The 18,160-nt window shown below is 39.6% G+C and overlaps 1 protein-coding gene across 2 annotated transcripts in view; it reads right to left on the bottom strand.

Moving 5' to 3' along the window:
• Positions 1-686: 686 nt before the first annotated feature.
• Positions 687-18,160, bottom strand: part of fndc1 (fibronectin type III domain containing 1) — a 37,838-nt gene continuing 20,364 nt past the window's right edge. For both annotated transcript variants that reach the window (XM_077220070.1, XM_077220071.1), the window contains 7 exons: positions 12,825-13,061; positions 5,635-5,743; positions 2,481-2,560; positions 2,361-2,390; positions 1,911-2,072; positions 1,575-1,697; positions 687-1,436 (listed from right to left, as the gene is read on the bottom strand). In XM_077220070.1, coding sequence (XP_077076185.1) covers positions 1,321-1,436; positions 1,575-1,697; positions 1,911-2,072; positions 2,361-2,390; positions 2,481-2,560; positions 5,635-5,743; positions 12,825-13,061 — 857 coding nt within the window. In that variant the 3' untranslated portion in view covers positions 687-1,320. The remainder of the gene's footprint in view (positions 1,437-1,574; positions 1,698-1,910; positions 2,073-2,360; positions 2,391-2,480; positions 2,561-5,634; positions 5,744-12,824; positions 13,062-18,160) is intronic.

The raw sequence follows: 18,160 nt of genomic DNA, 5'->3' as shown, positions 1-18,160 counted from the left end.
TAGATACATAGATTTAAATAAATACATACAAATACATGATTGCAGATCTTTTGAGGGTCCCTCTTCAACTTCTTTCTTAAATGAATGAGCTGTCGTTTTCTGGGAAAACATCTTTCTACAATAATTTAAATAATGAAAAGGACAGGTAAAAACGCACTGTTGTGGACCTATCACAGCAAATATGATGCCGCAAAGCAAAACAACACCCCGAGAGGGAAACAAATATAGCCTACCACAAGAAAATACAGTAGCCTATACAAAACATTCAAAAACATCGCTGTAATTGACAAGTCGGAATCGGTGATAATACATCAATTGTCAATGTCAATATATATATCCTATGTACATTTGTCACAATGAACAAAGTCCAGTTCCTTTCCATCTTGGTCACAAACAATTGAGAAACTTCTCCAAATGTCAGACTTGCCTTGCTTACGTTTTGTGCTGTTAATACCTCGTTTGAGGTTCTTGCCCACGTCATTTATTGACATCTCATTCTCCACTAGGCTACCTCCCGATCCCGCAGGGTTTTTTTAGACGCCCATTCCCTCCCGCAGCAAAGTTCAAACCGCCCGATCCCGCGCGAGATTTGCGTTGGGTCCCGCGGGACCCGGCGGGACTCAATCCCAATGCAGCCCTCTAGTCTGTGGCACCTTATTATTTATCAACGGGAGATGAAGATCATGTTACATTTTCTCCATAGCACCTTTATTCAAATCTGAACCATTCCTGAGCAAATAAAAATAGTTTTTTTTTCAATCTGCCCTAATATGGGCAATACTTCCATGCCAACTTTTGTTTAAAAAGAGGGTAATACAAAAATGTAAGAGTACAAAACCTCAGCAAGTTATATAAACAACAGCAAACATCACTCGGATAAAATTGTTACATCATTGCAAATGGCATATTTTTGTTCTCAGACATTACTAATTCTTTTGATCTTGTGCTTTGATATTTAACAAGCCAACAATTTGTGTTTCTTTGAAGTTACTGTAAGATAAATATTCCAGGTGAAGTTGAATGTGAAATAATTACTATTACAGAACACATGAAAATAAAACATTGTTAATAAACTCAAATACACATGCTGCAATTTCCTCATATACAGACTGATTTTTTAAAAAAGTGCTTGATATCGAATACGTAGAAATATTAGTGTTACTCAAAGTACTATATTCCTTCCACCAGAAGCAGATGCTATATGATTTAGGTTTGTTTGCCATGGTGAGCAATCAACCTCTGTGATTGGCTGGTAGATATAGGAAGAGAACACATGGTATGTGATTTCCTGTGGAAATGTCCTCTTGGAGTTTCCCCCTGTTACCACTTTCCAGGGATTGGAACTCCACATTCATACCAGCCAACGAAAGGATGTGGTGTGCGCCTGCCAATGGCCCCGAAATTCACTGGCTCTTGTCTGTATGAGCGATAATATCCTGAAATCCACAAAGGGCATCATGTTACAGTGCTGATTGATCACCCCCTTAAGCGGCAGTGAGCAAACACAGAGATTACATGAAGATTTGAGGCTTCAATTGAAGCCAAACTACAGAGCATGCTCAGAGATGTCGTACCTTGAGCTGTGGGTAGGTTGAGGGAGAGATTGTGTGGTCCTGTCCTTCCATCTAGATAGGAGTCCACAAACTGGCAGTGGTCCTCTCCATGGCCAAATGTATCAGCAACGCTGTAGAATGTTTCTGAAATGGAAAACAGTCGTAGCTTGAGTATCCCTAAGGACCCAAACCTCAGACAGTGCGTTGTGTTTAGCTGAGGGAAACTGTGGTTTGGATTGGATACTTCCAAGGCTTTAAGGCCAGCACTCCAAAAAAGGACGGCTTCATTTTACCGACACACTAAGCAGTATATCAAAGTTTTAAATGTATTATGTTGTTAGAAAGGAAGGTCAGTACCTCTCAGTCCATCTCCCATGAAGATCTTATAGCGCAGTGAGTTGCAGAGGACAACGCCTACAAACTTCCTGTACCAGGTGCGCTTGACAAACTGACTTCCTTTACAGGAACTGTGGGCTGAGTTATACCTGAATGTGAATGGGACCCAGATGGGCTCCCCACCTAGAAAGGGAATGAATGTCAATAGCAAATATTTTTAATTTTAAGTCATTACATTTGAAAAATGTCATGAAAAAGGGAACAATGGTTCTTATAAAAAGACCTGCTTAGATCAGCTGTTTTTTGCTAGTTAGAGCAAACACAGCTATGCTGACACAAAACCTATAACTTGATTAGTACAATATTTTCTGATGAAGATGGTTGACCAAGGTAATCTTGCTGGTTGTTGGGACACCAGCACATCAGCATAAAAAAGCTAATCTTTTTAGCACATGAAGAGAGAAAGGTTACCTGGGGGTCTCTCTATGAGCAGGGGATCATCTAGATTAAAGAAAACGCAAATTTAATTTGTATTTAATCAACATTTTTTAATCTAACAACCTATATGGGTTCAGACAAGAGAAGACTCACCTGACTCTGTGACGTATGTTAAAGTTTCACTGAGTGGCCCCAGTCCAAAGATATTCTTTGCTTGAACTTTGAAGTAATACCTAAGAACAAGAATAAGAACATGCACGTATAAAATCTGCCATATTTAAAGCATGGTTTGCTGTCATAAAGAGACTTTTTTTTTGAAAGCATCCTATATGTACATCTAAAACTTAACTAAACACTCATAACTTCATTTACAATGAGAGCATAAGGATTGAATGACAAGGGATGGAGGAAACTAGGAAAAGGGCAAGAAAATGAAAAGAAAGAAAACAATTATAGGAAAAATAAAGGACATGAAAGCAAAAGGGAATGGAAATTAAATGAAAGAAAAGGAAAATGTAGGAAAATGAAAGGAAATAAAAGGAAGCATTGAAATGAAAGAAAAACAAGAAAAATGAAATAGAGGAAGAAATTAGGAAAATAAAAGGAGAAAGAAGAAAAGAAAGAAAAGTGTAGGACAAATAAAGTAAATTTGAGAAAAAAGAGAAGAAACTGAAAAAGGAAATGAAAGCAAAATCGAAAGGAAATGAAAAGAAAGGAAAGGGAAAATGTAAGGAAAATATATAGGAAAACTAAGAGGAAATGAAAAGAAAGAAATGGGGTAGAATAAAGAAAGAAAATGAAAACAGATAGGAAAAATGAAAAGAAAAAAGTAAAAGAAAAAAGTAAAAAGTGAAGCAAACTGAAAAAAGAAAATGAAAAAAGAAAACTAAAGGAATGGATAGAAATGAAAATAAATAACTGAAAATAAAATTAAAATGTTGAAGAGGAAAAGAGGTTGGAAAATAAGGAAAACAAAATTGAAAAAAGGGAAAAGGAAAGGGCACAGTTAAAATGTACATTTATAAAATGCATGAGAGGAAATTATAAGAATGAGCCTCTGGCTAAAAGAAAAGGCTGACAAGGAATAATGACAAGAAGAGGCTGCATGTCAAAGAGGGTGAGCAAGAGAACAACACATCAACATGGAATTTCCAATCTAACAAAACCTCTTTGTGACAAATACCAGACCACAAGCACTTATTCTGACTCTGGCACATCCTTTACCTCTGAGGATAAATTAGACAAGCAAAGAAATTAAACCAGAGAACTGTGATGAAGTTCAGCGGGCTGAGCTAACAGCACTGTTCTGCCTGTGAGAAGCTGTTCAGTAAGCTCATGCTTCACTTAGTTTAACTCAGGACCCGTTTAATGACATAAAATCAGCACTGCTGGATCAAATTAGCACAGCCACGAGGAAACTCTGACAAAAATAAAGAGAAAATGGACCATTACAGTCAAACCGCCAGATGGAGAGTGGGGAGGGGGCCTGTCATATTTCAGTGAGGATGTGTGTGTCCATGTGCAGTTTTCCTTGTCATTTTGACCATATATTACTAAGAATGTGTGTGCGTGTGTGTATGTGTATGTGTGTCTTATTTTGCCTCCTCCTTCTGGCCATAATTCTTCATGGAATTGATGAAAGCTCCAGTCTCGATATGGCATCCAAGTGGTTTGTCATTGTTGCTTTGACTAAGAAGGAGCTGTTATTGTCCACAGTAAGGGCTATTTACCTAGTTCTAAAAGCTATTGCAAATCATTCATAAAACTTATCAACACTTCATGCGTGAATTATAAAGTTGTCAGTCACTGAGCTCGGCTGAGAGGCTATAATAACAGAGGCTTCTAAATGAATCCCAGGGGACAATTAAAACAACTGCATCCATACATTCCACATTTGATGTATGAACCAAACATCTGCAATGAGTGCATTTGCATTCAAGTATTTTCTCAAGGTAGTGATGGAGAGAGTGCATCTGCCTGCCTGGGAAAGTGTACAAAACAAATGTCAATCAAACCTGGGGTGTTGCACACAGCTGCATGCGTTTATGCATGTGTGAGTAACCAGTGTGCAGGACTAGATGAGATCTGCGGATGATTTTTGCATTTTCTGCACTGATTTTGAAGCAAAATCTGTGCTGGGATAACTATACTTTAAAATCATAACTGAATAGGCAGAAAACATTTAATAAAAAATCTTGCATAAGGGATGTGGAGAACTTTCTGAATGGCGGGTGTTTCAATTTTGCGGAAATCTGTGGAACAGCTCATGGGTGTCGTAATGCACCACTGCTTGGTGAAGAAAGCATTTAGAAAGGTCTGGTAGGCAGAAATTACTTCACATCCTTGGTAAATGTCCAGACAGCCCATAAACACCTCCTTTATCTACTGCTGCTATAATGTGTTGGTAGGGGTTTACAGTGTTAAAGTGAGAGCATCATTCGACAAACAGACACATGAAGACACAATACAGTTCAGTGAAATGTGCTTGAAATTGTGTCTTGCAAAAATTTGAAATTGAAATCTTTTGTAAAGTTATATGTCTTTACTGTCACTTTTGATAGATTTGATGCATCATTGCTAAATAAATATATTACTATCTTTCAAAAAAAAAAGACGAGCTTTGATGATAATTACATTTCGCCATAAAAAAAAATGCAAATGACTTTGGTCAAACTTCCTATCTGAGTTTGATTGATCAGTTCCAATCTGCTCCAAAGACTCAGAAATCACACAGGACAGAATGAAACAAATATGTCAAACTGAATGGATGCATTAACGAGTTATGACATAATATGACAGCCCTACTAATTATATATTAGTCCCTTGCTCCCATGACTTAACCTATCTTTTATTTAACATCAACTACATCTTAGATCAGTTATCTTGTCAGAGATAGATTAATACTTAACAAATGATGTTTGGAAAAATGTACATCACCACAACTATTCCTAGATATTGTTGCACAACAAGGGGAAAATAAATTACCCATTCATATAAATGTATGTACAATAAAGGAAGTGGAAATGATTTTGTAGCTTTGTATACCCGCAAGCCTTCAGCATATTGTTGGATTAAGCATGATTTAGAAAGGCTCCCAAAAGATCTCCATTGAGAACGTGTTCCAACGTGTTGTCTTTTTGTGAGCCTTTACATGCAAACTGCTTTGTACTCAATTTCAATTATTGCAGACTATAGAGAACACATGAATGAATGTTCAACAAACATACAAAGCATGTAAATTAGTGAATGAATTGATGGGATATGTTTGCATCTGTGTGCAAGAGTCCTGTCATATGCTGGATCGCACCTGGAATTGGGCTTGAGGTTTTCAACAGGAAGGTGTGTTCCACTTGAAGGTCTGGTTGACCATCTGTTGTTTAAGACATCGTCATAGGATGCACTGTGTACCATGTAGCCTATAAAAGAGAGAGAGAGTGAACAACTAAAGCATACACTAAATGTCCGAGATTCAAACAGATTCAAATAAATGAGCATATTATGTCATGTCTGTGGAGGGATTCTTCAATATAATCCTAGTTCTTTATTACGTCATGGAAGGGCTAAACTCCTGCCGAGGCAGCAGGATGTATATAAAGCATGTGTGCGTATTTTCCATCATTTAAAATGAAAGAGAGACGCAGTGCAGGAGTGAAGCTTTATGAAAGAAGGGAGGATGACTGAAAAAGTAAATATAAAGTAATATACATTTTTAATAAAGGAGATTATTAAAAGAACAAGGATCTGTTAATTTCAGCTGTTGATAATCTTTTGTTAACTTTACATACACTACCGTTTAAAAGTTTAGGGTCAGTAAGATTTTTAATGTCTTTGAAAGGAATCTCTTATGAACATTTATTTGAAAAAAAAAAAATCTAGTTTAATATTTTTTTAAATGTAATGTATTCCTGTGATAGCAAAGCTAAGGCCATTACTTAAAGGGATAGTTCACCCAAAAATGAAAATTCTGTCAGTATTGACTCATCCTCATGTTGTTCCAACCCCGTAAGACCTTCGTTCATCTTCGGAACACAAATTAAGATATTTTTGATGAAATCTGAGAGCTGGATCACTCCTCCATAGGCTTCTTCAGGGATTGAAACTTGCCAGCCCCGAAAAGTTATTAAAGACATCGTTAAAATAGTCCAAGTGACTACTGTGGCTCAATCTTAAGTTTATCAAGCGACGAGAATACTTTTTGTGCACAAAAACAAACATAAATAACAACTTTATTTCAACTATTCATTTCCTTCTCTGTAGGCCTCGAGTCAGTTAGCGTAGTGTGATAGCGTAGAGCTTCGTCACACGTAGGCTCACTATTGGCCGACGCTGGTCATGTTTGTGATGCGTGTGACGTACAACAACAGAAGCTTACGCTATTACACTAGTGAACTGACTCGAGGCTCACAGAGAAGGAAATGAATAGTTGAAATAAAGTCGTTATTTTTGTTTTTTTTGCGCACAAAAAGTATTTTCGTCGCTTGATAAACTTAAGATTGAGCCACTGTAGTCACTTGGACTATTTTAACGATGTCTTTAATAACTGTTCGGGGCTGGCAAGTTTCAATCCCTGAAGAGGCCTATGGAGGAGTGATCCAGCTCTCAGATTTCATCAAAAATATCTTAATTCGTGTTCCGAAGATGAACAAAGGTTTTACGGGTTTGGAACAACATGATGGTGAGTAAATACTGACAGAATTTTCAGTTTGGGGTGAAATGATGTTTTATTAACAAAGTTCGGGAGGAGCACGTTCAGATAATTAAACCTAATTAAACACACGTGGAGCACATTCAGATAATCAAACCTAATTAGACACGAGTGGTGCTTAATCAACGAGGTAAGCGCTGTGTATATATACAGCAAACTTACCTCCGTTCATTGACAGTTTAACAGCATATTGGTTCGACCTTTTTGCTACCATGTCTCAACTCCAGCTCTTCCCATCCGATGAGGAATCTAACTTCTCGCCGGATCCTCAGCCACAATCAGCTGACCCAAGGACAACTCCTTCTCTGCCCAACATTTCAACTGATCCTCAGGCTTCTCCACGCGGCCGCCTGCCTGCCCGAACAGCTACACGCTCGCCTAGACGCAGAGGCCAGCCCTCGCCTCCACCAGCGAGACATCACAATCCCTCCCCTGCTTCTTCCTATCGCTCGGCCGTCCCAACAATTCCACCAATTGGAAAGTGGACAGTTTTAGGATTGAGGCAAGCGCTGATCAATTCAGATGTTCAGTTCTCGCGAAGGATGAACAAAGCGGAACTATACACCTTGTATGTATCCTTGCAATCAACTAACCTCTCTCCGAAGTCCATGCCGGCCCCGAAAAGGACCAGCAGGCAAAGCAAAGCTCAGGATTCACCTCGCTCGACAACACCACCATCGCAGCGTACCAAATCCAGTTCTCTTTCAGCATCAAACCGCAGCAGAAGGCCTTCAGCAAGCTTGGGCCGCGCCCCAGTTCCTTCTGCTGTCAGTCCTCGCCAGCAGGCTGCAGCTTTGGTTGAAACCAGGCCCGCCGACCTTCCCTCAGCATATCAGAACATGGCTCCTGCTGTTTCTAATAATCCTTTTTCTTTTCAGTGGCCTCCAGCACCTGTCCCAGATGCTAGCGCGAGGCTCCCTCCGCTAGCATTGGAGGCCCAATCATTTCAACCTACTTTTGCAACAGCTACTAATCCCTCTTCTTTTCAGTGGCCAGCAGCTCCAGTAGCTCAAGCTAGCGTGAGGCTGCCTCCGCTTGCAGCACAAGCCCACTTTTCTCAGTTTCAACCTTCCTTTCCTTCTCATACTTTTAATCCTCTTCTCCAAGCCCCAGAGGCCAATTCAAGCGTGAGGCTGCCTCCGCCGACAATTGCAGCCCCGGCCTCGGTTCCTTTCAGCTCTCTTCTCCAGGCAAAATCTCTCCACTCTCTCTTCACAGCAACTCAGATGCCCGTCCCATCGAACGCCGTTGCTGCGGAGCCGCCCCCAGTGTCCCACAACATCCGAGCACAGATCCTGTCAGAAATTCAGGATGCTGGCTCCAGAGGCAGACCAATTCCCAACTCCAGTACCTCACTATTCAGAACTAATATTCCCGTAACCCACCCTCTAAAACAACTCCTCGACACATCACTGGACACCATCCTCCAAGCAGTTTCTCCCAGGACCCTCCAATCTTATGTGACAGCTTGGAGGTGTTTTAAAGTATTCCACTTCTCATACACCTTGCCATTCCCTGATTTTTCTCTCATTTCAATCACCTCATTCATCTCCTACCTTAACAGCATTAAGGGCCTCCAAGTTGGAACCATCAAAGGTTACCTGAGCGGCATCCAGTTTTTCCACAAATTGATGTACGGCGCTCCCTCCCCAGAGATAAATAATTCACAAACCTCCCTTCTGGTCAAAGGAATTCAACGATCTCATCCCACCCATCCCGACACCAGACAACCCATAACACTAGATATTCTCACAAAATGTATTCATGCCCTCCGCACAGTCTACCAGCCTCTCGAGACAGCCCGTACACTCGATGCTATGTTTATTCTAGCCTTTTTCGGCTTTCTTAGATGCTCGGAACTCGCCATCACTTCCAAATTCGACCCAAGAGTCCACCCCACCATCTCAGACTTATCAGTACTGGATAGTGAAACCATCTCATACTTGATTAAGCAAAGCAAGACAGACCAATCCAAAAAAGGCCATTTTATCTACATCTTCAAACTCTCATCGCCAATCCAATCCATTCATGCATATCTTCATTGGAGAAGCTCCCAGGCTAAATCCCCTCTTGATCCCCTATTTATAGATGACTCCAACAAACCTGTGACACGCTTTTGGTTCCAGAAACATCTCAAATCCGTTCTCCAACAGTCAGGCATCCAAGCAAAACACTTCTCCAGTCACTCTTTCCGCATCGGAGCAGCAACTTCAGCTGCCCAAAAAGGCCTCTCCCAGCAGCAGATACAAGCTCTCGGAAGATGGTCCTCAGACGCTTTCCAAAGCTACATCAGGACCAACCGGTTCCCCATTAAAAAAGCCCACCAAACCCTCATCGAATAAAACCCTCCGGGTCGTCCACCTGGGTGTTCTTCCTTCTTCCAGTGATCTAAATTCCCAACTGACAAAGCAAAAACTCTCCCTGTAGAAGACTTATATTATCTTTTTCCCAGCGGACATTGCATAATTCTGTCCAGCGAGCAATGGTCTCCCAGCGGACATTGCAAGCATCTATGTTTCCTCTTTTCTGTCCAGCGAGCATTGGTCTCCCAGCGGACATTGCATAATTCTGTCCAGCGAGCATTGGTCTCCCAGCGGGCATTGCATAATTCTGTCCAGCGAGCATTGGTCTCCCAGCGGACATTGCATAATTCTGTCCAGCGAGCATTGGTCTCCCAGCGGACATTGCAAGCATCTATGTTTTCTCCTTTCTCTGTCCAGCAAGCATTGGTCTCCCAGCGGACATTGCAAAGCATCTATGTTTTCTCCTTTTTCTGTCCAGCGAGCATTGGTCTCCCAGCGGACATTGCAAGCATCTATGTTTCCTCTTTTCTGTCCAGCGAGCATTGGTCTCCCAGCGGACATTGCATAATTCTGTCCAGCGAGCATTGGTCTCCCAGCAGGCATTGCATAATTCTGTCCAGCGAGCATTGGTCTCCCAGCGGACATTGCAAGCATCTATGTTTCCTCTTTTCTGTCCAGCGAGCATTGGTCTCCCAGCGGACATTGCATAATTCTGTCCAGCGAGCATTGGTCTCCCAGCGGGCATTGCATAATTCTGTCCAGCGAGCATTGGTCTCCCAGCGGACATTGCAAGCATCTATGTTTCCTCTTTTTCTGTCCAGCGAGCATTGGTCTCCCACCGGACTTTGCATGCATCTATGTTTTCTCTTTTTCTGTCCAGCGAGCATTGGTCTCCCAGCGGACTTTGCATGCATCTATGTTTTCTCTTTCCCATCCAACAGGTATCGATTTCCCAGCGGACAGCAATAAATCTCCAGTCCGGGCTTCCAAAAAACGCGCCACTCCACTGTCAGCCGGTAGGGCCCATCAGCCCGACGCTGTGAGCTGCTCCCGTCGGAAGCTACATGGGCCCTCCTGGTTGGGCATTCCCAATCTTGTCAACCAGTAGGGCCCGTCCGCCCAGCGCAGTGAGCTGCTCCCGCCAGAGGCAACACGGGCCCTCCTGGTCAGGCGGCATACATCACGCTGTTCATCGGCCGGTAGAGCTCGCCTGTCTGACGCTGTGAGCTGCTCCCGTCGAGAAACGGTGCGAGCCCTCCCAACTGTTGTTCCAAATTACGACTGCTCCCCGTTCGTGAGCCAGCAGGCCCTCCTGGTCAAGCAACCAGGCTTATTCTCAAAACGCCAGCCCGCCAAATTCTCTGCGTTTTGGGGGGTCTTTAGTCTGGCGGCTGTCCTTTGCTCTTTTTGCCTTTTGGGGGAGTACTCTGGGTTCGGGCAAAATTCCGAGCTCGGAGCCCTCCCCCCGGACAGCACGCCAAATACGCATAATCTTTACTCTGTTTAATTGATGTAAGTGTGAACTCGTGAAATGATGTTTTATTAACAAAGTTCGGGAGGAGCACGTTCAGATAATTAAACCTAATTAAACACACGTGGAGCACATTCAGATAATCAAACCTAATTAGACACGAGTGGTGCTTAATCAACGAGGTAAGCGCTGTGTATATATACAGCAAACTTACCTCCGTTCATTGACAGTTTAACAGCATCCCTCCACCACCCCATCTCCTCACTTATAGTCCTAATACTCTTACAACAACGGGGGGAGTACTCTGGGTTCGGGCAAAATTCCGAGCTCGGAGCCCTCCCCCCGGACAGCACGCCAAATACGCATAATCTTTACTCTGTTTAATTGATGTAAGTGTGAACTCGTGAACTATCCCTTTAAGTCTTCAGTGTCATATGATCCTTCAGAAATCATTCTAATATGCTGATTCATGAATCTTGCTGACCCCAATTTCAGGTGGTAACTTACAAACACATTTAAATAAAAAATATGTTGAACTTGTAAATGTATTAATAGTAAATATAAATGCTTTTAGGTCTAGAAAAACTGTAAAGCAGTATAAAAAACTGTGCAGTAACATGAGATTGCCTTGTACAATTTTATTCAAGAGCATGGGAACATTATTTTTCATGTGTTGAAAAAGTTGCACCATTCATCTAAGCAACTTTATCACTTGACTGTTGGCAGGGAATCCCCTGCACTTAAACCTCCTCACACATCACATCATGACACTAACAGTGGCTGTGGGACCTGCCTCCCTGTATGTGTGAAGCAGGACGAAACTGTCAAGATCAATAATGTTGGAGCAGTGTTATATATTGCTTTATGTCTGGAAATGCACATTAAATGAAAACCAGACAGGATATAAGACAATTCAGCATACTACACTTTTACAGATCAGGGTACTTCAGTATGTGGTATTTCAGAGCACAATCTTCCATCTTATTTACAAACCACTTCAATCAATTACTGAACATCCAAAATAGTGCATCATAATTTTAATGAAGCCATCCCAACACAGCTTCTTTCTATGCGAATTAGGTATAATAAGGAATGTACCAATTCACGGGGGGGTGTTTAGGGGGGGCGACGACGATGGACTCACTGAACTGAACAGAAACTCACATCAAATCAAATCAGTAATCATGGAAACAAACAGGCAGGGGGTGGAGAAAGACATAACTGAATTAATAAACAGATTAAACAAACACAGACAAGAACAGAAATAAAGCTTGGCTATAAATCTTTTTCAGTGCTGCTATCAAACACCACAAATACATTATTCATTTGCTTTTTTGAGATTGTGGTTTATGCATTGTCGAATGAGAAACCATATCATAGACTGATATTGATTGGACTGGGTTTTTTCATCCATATCACTGCAACTTTGGTATGTTTGAAAGAGCTACTGAGGCCCAGCCCACATCTACACAGGTATTTTTTATAAGCAAAGTTTTTCCTCATCCATTTAAAAAAAAATCTACATTAAAATGCAAAACCACGCTATGAAGCGCTGTCAAGAGCATTCCAAACCAGCCAATCAGAAGCCTGGAAAAAAAGGTTATTACCGGCTCCGGTTCCGACGTCACAAGCCAAAATTTCCAGTTTCACCATCTACACGACAGCACTGCAACTGGAGTTTCTAAAAATCTTCACCCTGGCAGGAGTTTTCAAAAAAGTTTGGTTTCAGTGATCGGATACTGCATTTGGACGAACACCCAAACCGCATAGAAAAGGCTGCGGTTTTGAAAATACCTGTGTTCGTGTGGACAGGGGACAGTGTAAAAATCAAGCCTTCTCAAATTTAACAGTTAATTCCTCAATTGTGATTTAAATTTGTCCTAAGCCTGATCTTGATCCCGAAAGAAAGCTTGTAATTTTATTTGAGCTATTTTGTGGTGAAACTTACAGACTGAAGTCAATTTTCACAGTATTTTTAAATAATAATAAAAAAGGAACTGCTATAGACTGTCACTCACCAGACACCATGTCATCTTTCAGTGGAAGTGCCCAGTCCAAAATCACAAAGGAGTGACAGCCCTCCATAGCTACCACAGTGACATTATGGGGCTTGTTTTTGGGTGGCTGCTTTTGATTGAATAATTGTTGGTCCTTCTCCATCAAGTCTGCTAAGACATCCACTTGCAGGTACTCCAGAGCCTCAGTGAGGGAGCAGGGAGCTCCAGGGTCCTTCTGGATGTAGTTTACATAGGGAGCTTGAGAGCAGGAGGTGAGTGAGGAGAAAAAGAGAAAAGCAAAAGATGTGAATTGAGAAAATAAGGAAAGGCAAATACAATATCACTACACAAAAAGGTTTTATTATAGATTATAAGCATTTGCCAATTTAAGTGATAATCAGAATTCCTGTCATAATATCTTATATTATTTGGTTTCCCCCCTATTTATTGATTTGAGATTATCTTGAGCTTCACTGGAAACAATATGAACGTTTAAAGGGTCAAATAATCGAAAACATTTTTATTTCTTTATTTTGCATCATAACGTTTTTTTGCTTTGAACTTTTCCCAGGTTTACACAAAACAAATCCCAGATTTTCTATTTATTATGTATACACTACCGTTCAAAAGTTGGGGGTCATTAAATAAAAAAAATTAAAAAAAAATTAAAGACGTCTTTTATGCTCATCAAGGCTGCTTTTATTTGATCAAAAATACAGTAAAAATAGTAATACTGTCAAATGTTGTTTTCTATTTTAATATATTTTAAAATGAAATGTATTTCTGTGATTGCAAAGATGAATTTCTAGCAGCCATTACTCCAGTCTTTATTGCCATATGACCCTTCAGAAATCATGCTTTCATTAATCATTTCTTATTTTTAATGTTGAAAACAGGGAACCTTTTTTTTTTCATGATTTTCTGATGAATAGCAAGTTCAAAAGAATATTAATTTATTTTAAATAGAAGTCTTTTTAACATTTTAAATGTCTTTACTGTCACTTTTGATCAATTTAATGCATCCATTCTGAGAAAAACAAAATTGACCATAAACTTTTGAACGGTAGAGTACATAAACTTTCTTTGGCTTTCAATCTGTATGTTTTATTAGGTACAACTAGTAATACAAAAAGGATTGCAAAACATCCATGGACGTTCGTGCAAACTGACAACAAATAACTTGGAAGTACCGTTCAGTAAACATTACATTTCTGTTGTGTTGTTTGCATTATAGCTTGTTGTCCTAGTTTAAGAATGTACCCAATATACGCTTGCCTGTGGTTACAGACAATAAAAGCTTCCATTGTTGATATTTTGCTGTAGACTTTTTCCTGTTGGCTCAATGAAATTTTGTTATTTCTGTCATTCCACACAGTGCCAGCTGGATCCACAGCTGTGAACACTTCCAGAAACCCCTGTCCGATTGGGCCACAAGATTCACACCTGGACCTAATCAAAAGCTCCATGTGATGTTGAACTCTGATACAGAACAAAAAACACACTTCTGTGCATGTGCCTCCGCAGTGACCAAATGAGACTCTCACACACAAACAAGCTGCATTGAGAGCACTCGTTACGGGTGATAAAATGAAAAACAATACAGTGTGTGAAGAGAAAAACACTGATGGGGAGAAAAACTGAACAATCCATGCTGAGAAGAGTCAGTACATAACTTCCAATATTATTATACAGCACAGGCTACATTTTGATGTAGTTTTTTATAAGCACAGAAACTGCTACAACTACTGCATTCACAGGTACAGAAACAGTCTTACAACAAGGTGGGAGCAAACACAACAGAAGCCGTGTGAAATATAGTGGATTTTTTGGCGTATCTGGAGAGCAGAGAACACCCTAGCATATTAAACCCATAAATATTAAAAGACACATCTGAGGTTTGGGCCAGAAGGAAGCCTCTCTCAGCTGATATCAGCACATTTAGCTCATGTCGTTTTATTTAGGGCTTCTATCTTGACATGTTTCTCTGTTTAAATGGCTTGCATATGTGTAAGTATGTGCCTGTTGTGTAGCCCAAAGTCTGGAGTGTCAGGATTTATTTCTCCACGCAGAGAGGATAAGACATTTTACCAAAGAGTTGTGTTCTCTGTGTTCCTGGATCTGGTTTTTATAGGTATGAAGCTTGTTTTGGCCAAGCCGGACCTAGAGATGTTGATGTTGAAGTGCTTCTGCTCAATCTTAGCTGAGCTACAGTATATACTGACTCTATCATTCTAATGTATGACAGCTTACTCAACTTTACCCTTGTACCCATTAGTAGTACTCACATTATGAGGCCAAATCCTGTAGCCACAGCCTGTAACATGCAGTATTTCTCTACAGGCACAGCTTGGTTCCTTGGTTCTTTTAATAATCATACTTTTGAATTTGAAGAGCTCAGCAGTGCTTCTGGCTCCAGTGGTCTAAATGGTGCTGATATCTCTATTTCATTGCAAAGTTCTGCTGGGCCTAGCCATTTTCTAATACTGCAATATAAATGCATTACAATCACCAACCTAGGGACCATTGAGGGCCTCCCTCATAAAACAATGAAGAGTTGGCTAATAATGTTTTTCTCATTCTTCTGCTGTTTTCCTATGAATCTAGCCAGAGAAGTTGATGTCACATTTCTGCCAAGACAAGCACATTAGAGGAGCCGTGAAACAGTAGGAGTTCATGGATTGCTGGCTAATTACCAAAAACAGAACGTAGGTAGTGTAACCCCTGTCTTTTCATAATACATTCATTAAAATAAATCCACCTTAATCAGTGATACCTGACACCTTTGTGCATTGTTAACCATAGATTTTAAACAGTCAATAAGCCTGTCAATCAAAATGTATTGACATTTGACACTTCAAATTAATAACATATATAAATTAATAATTTTATCCCATATAAATATTTAATTTCAATATATAAATACCATGAAAGACAAATAAGACAAACAAAACTATTGATTAGACATTTGAAAATGTGGTTATAGAAGCCTATAAAATATTTTTTATTTATTTAATTTTTAAAAAATATTTTACTGTTACATGTATGAGCTTAGATACTTACAATAACAAAATGAACGTCCCTACTGCAAGTGCAATAATGTAAAGTCAGTGAGGGCAGAACTAAATTTGCCTGATCACGAGCCAAAGCTCCAGCTCAGCATAACCATTTCTGAAACTCATCTGGCTGCTGGCACAGTAGTTTCTGCATGCAAACTGGACCTGATACAATGTTCCAGAGCTAGGTGTAAAGCTTGTGGAGATTTAAGTTCAGAAAGATGGAGTCTGTTGAACCTGATGTTGAAAGGCTATTACAGTCAGTCTTGGTAAAAACTTGAAAAAGCTTGACTAGAGTCAGGTAGCATAAGTTTAATAGGATCGCATCATTTTTGCACTAATAATCCATTGCTGAGTGGAACACAATTGCATTATTTTATACAATTGCAATGTTCAAATAAATGTGAATTATTGTTTGAAACAATATCCTCATAGCCTATATCCTCATAACTTTTATCCTAACACACATACACTGGGTCTTGGAGTATTTGGGAAGGAAGCCCAAACTCACAGACATTCAGCCATAATTTATAGAGTGGAGTCTAAATACTTTCACTCAGGCATTCTCAAATATTTCCTACAGAAGCTGCCCACATGAAACATCCTGAGAGCCTGTAAAGTCACTGGCCTCTAAAATGGCCTCTACCAACACATGATATGTGGTATTTGTTGCGGACATGAGGGTTGACAAGGTTGGTTAAACTCTAGCCATAGCGGAGAGACCTCTAAAAGTAGAAGGTAAACTTAGAGTAACATGATCCAAATAGGGAGGCTAAAGGTAAAGACATATCCCCCCCCCCCCCCCCCCCCCCTTTTTACAATACACTATACAATTCAAAAGTTTGAGGTCAATAAAGACATTTTTCAGCAAGGATGCATTAAACTGATCAAAAATGACAGTTTATGACAATACAAAAGTTTTCTATTTCAAATAAATGCTGTACTTTTGAACTTTAAATTAAATCAAAGAACCCTGAAAAAATGCATCAAGGTTTCCCCAAAAATATTATTACTGTTTTCAAACATTGATAATAATAAGAAATGTTTTTTGTGCACCAAATCAGCATATTAGAATGTGAGAATGACTGAAGAGTGTATGTAATGATGCTGAAAATTTAGCTTAGCCATTACAGGAATAAATTACACTTAAAAATAATAAAATAGAAATCAGTTATCCTAAATTGTAATAATATTTTACAATATTACGGTTCACTGTATTTTTGATCAAATAAATGCAGCCTTGGTGAGCATAGACATAAACATATCTTACAGACCCAAACTTTTAAACAATAATGTACACATTTACTAGTATCTTCTTGATATGGGACAATTTTCACAACTGTCCAGGAGATCAAATCACATAAATGTTAGCTGATTTTGTATGATAGACCATTTACACTTGGCATTAACATTTGTGTGATATCTTGATATGTTTTAGCTGGATTGCATTCACACCTTCATTTCAATGTATTTTCAGTGTGACTGGATTGCATGATTCAAAATTGGATAATTAAAAAATTCTTTGCAAACCCTTTAGTAAAGAATGTTAATGGGTCTAGAAGCGAAGAAATGAGGTGAAAAGTTTCAAAGCGCTCTCTATTGTGAGAGAAATTAGATTCCGAGTGTAAGAGAGGGAAATAATTTGAATACCTAAAAAGAACTTGCAACACAGGACTTTAACGACTCAGTCTGTCAAAGTGACATGTTTATTTACAGCATAATCTCATTTATTACTTTTGTAGCTGAATGTGGATAATCAAAACATGTTTGCATTTACATCTTCATTAAATGTGGTCAAAATCTGTCCCAGACACCTCAGGATGTAGTTTCGGTGATGGGAACACAATCCGATCAAACTGTATTTTGTGTGTATTTACATATATTTGGCAATCCAAATGTGAGTCAACTAAAAATGCATGTTAATGCTAGGTGTAAACAGCATACAAACACACAAATTGATTAGGCTTAAGGAACCAACAATTTTAGCAGCAATACAAGTTGGTCAGCTGCCTAGAAGAGTACGAGCTGAGACAGTGCACAACAGTAGAATATATAGTGCAATGATAATCATAGAAACTGTGTAATCATTTTGGTTATGAATTAGGTATTCAAGTGCTTACAGAAGAGTTGCCTCTTTTTTGAAATTTTTTATGAACTCTGATGAGCTGATTGAGTGAAGTTTGAAAAAGCATTCCACTTCCACGGGACAAGAAGTATTTGCATATAAATCATACCTAAGGTCAGCTGTATGCACTATTTTACTTGCTGCTTACAAGCATCACCAAGGGAATCAGCTGCATTTGT

Source organism: Siphateles boraxobius, unplaced genomic scaffold, assembly GCF_051911475.1.
Source record: "Siphateles boraxobius isolate OS27281-9 unplaced genomic scaffold, OSU_SipBor_1 8, whole genome shotgun sequence".
Classification (NCBI taxonomy): Eukaryota; Metazoa; Chordata; class Actinopteri; order Cypriniformes; family Leuciscidae; genus Siphateles; species Siphateles boraxobius.
Note: the sequence above shows the minus strand (reverse complement) of the source record. Positions and strands in the feature narration are given on the sequence as shown.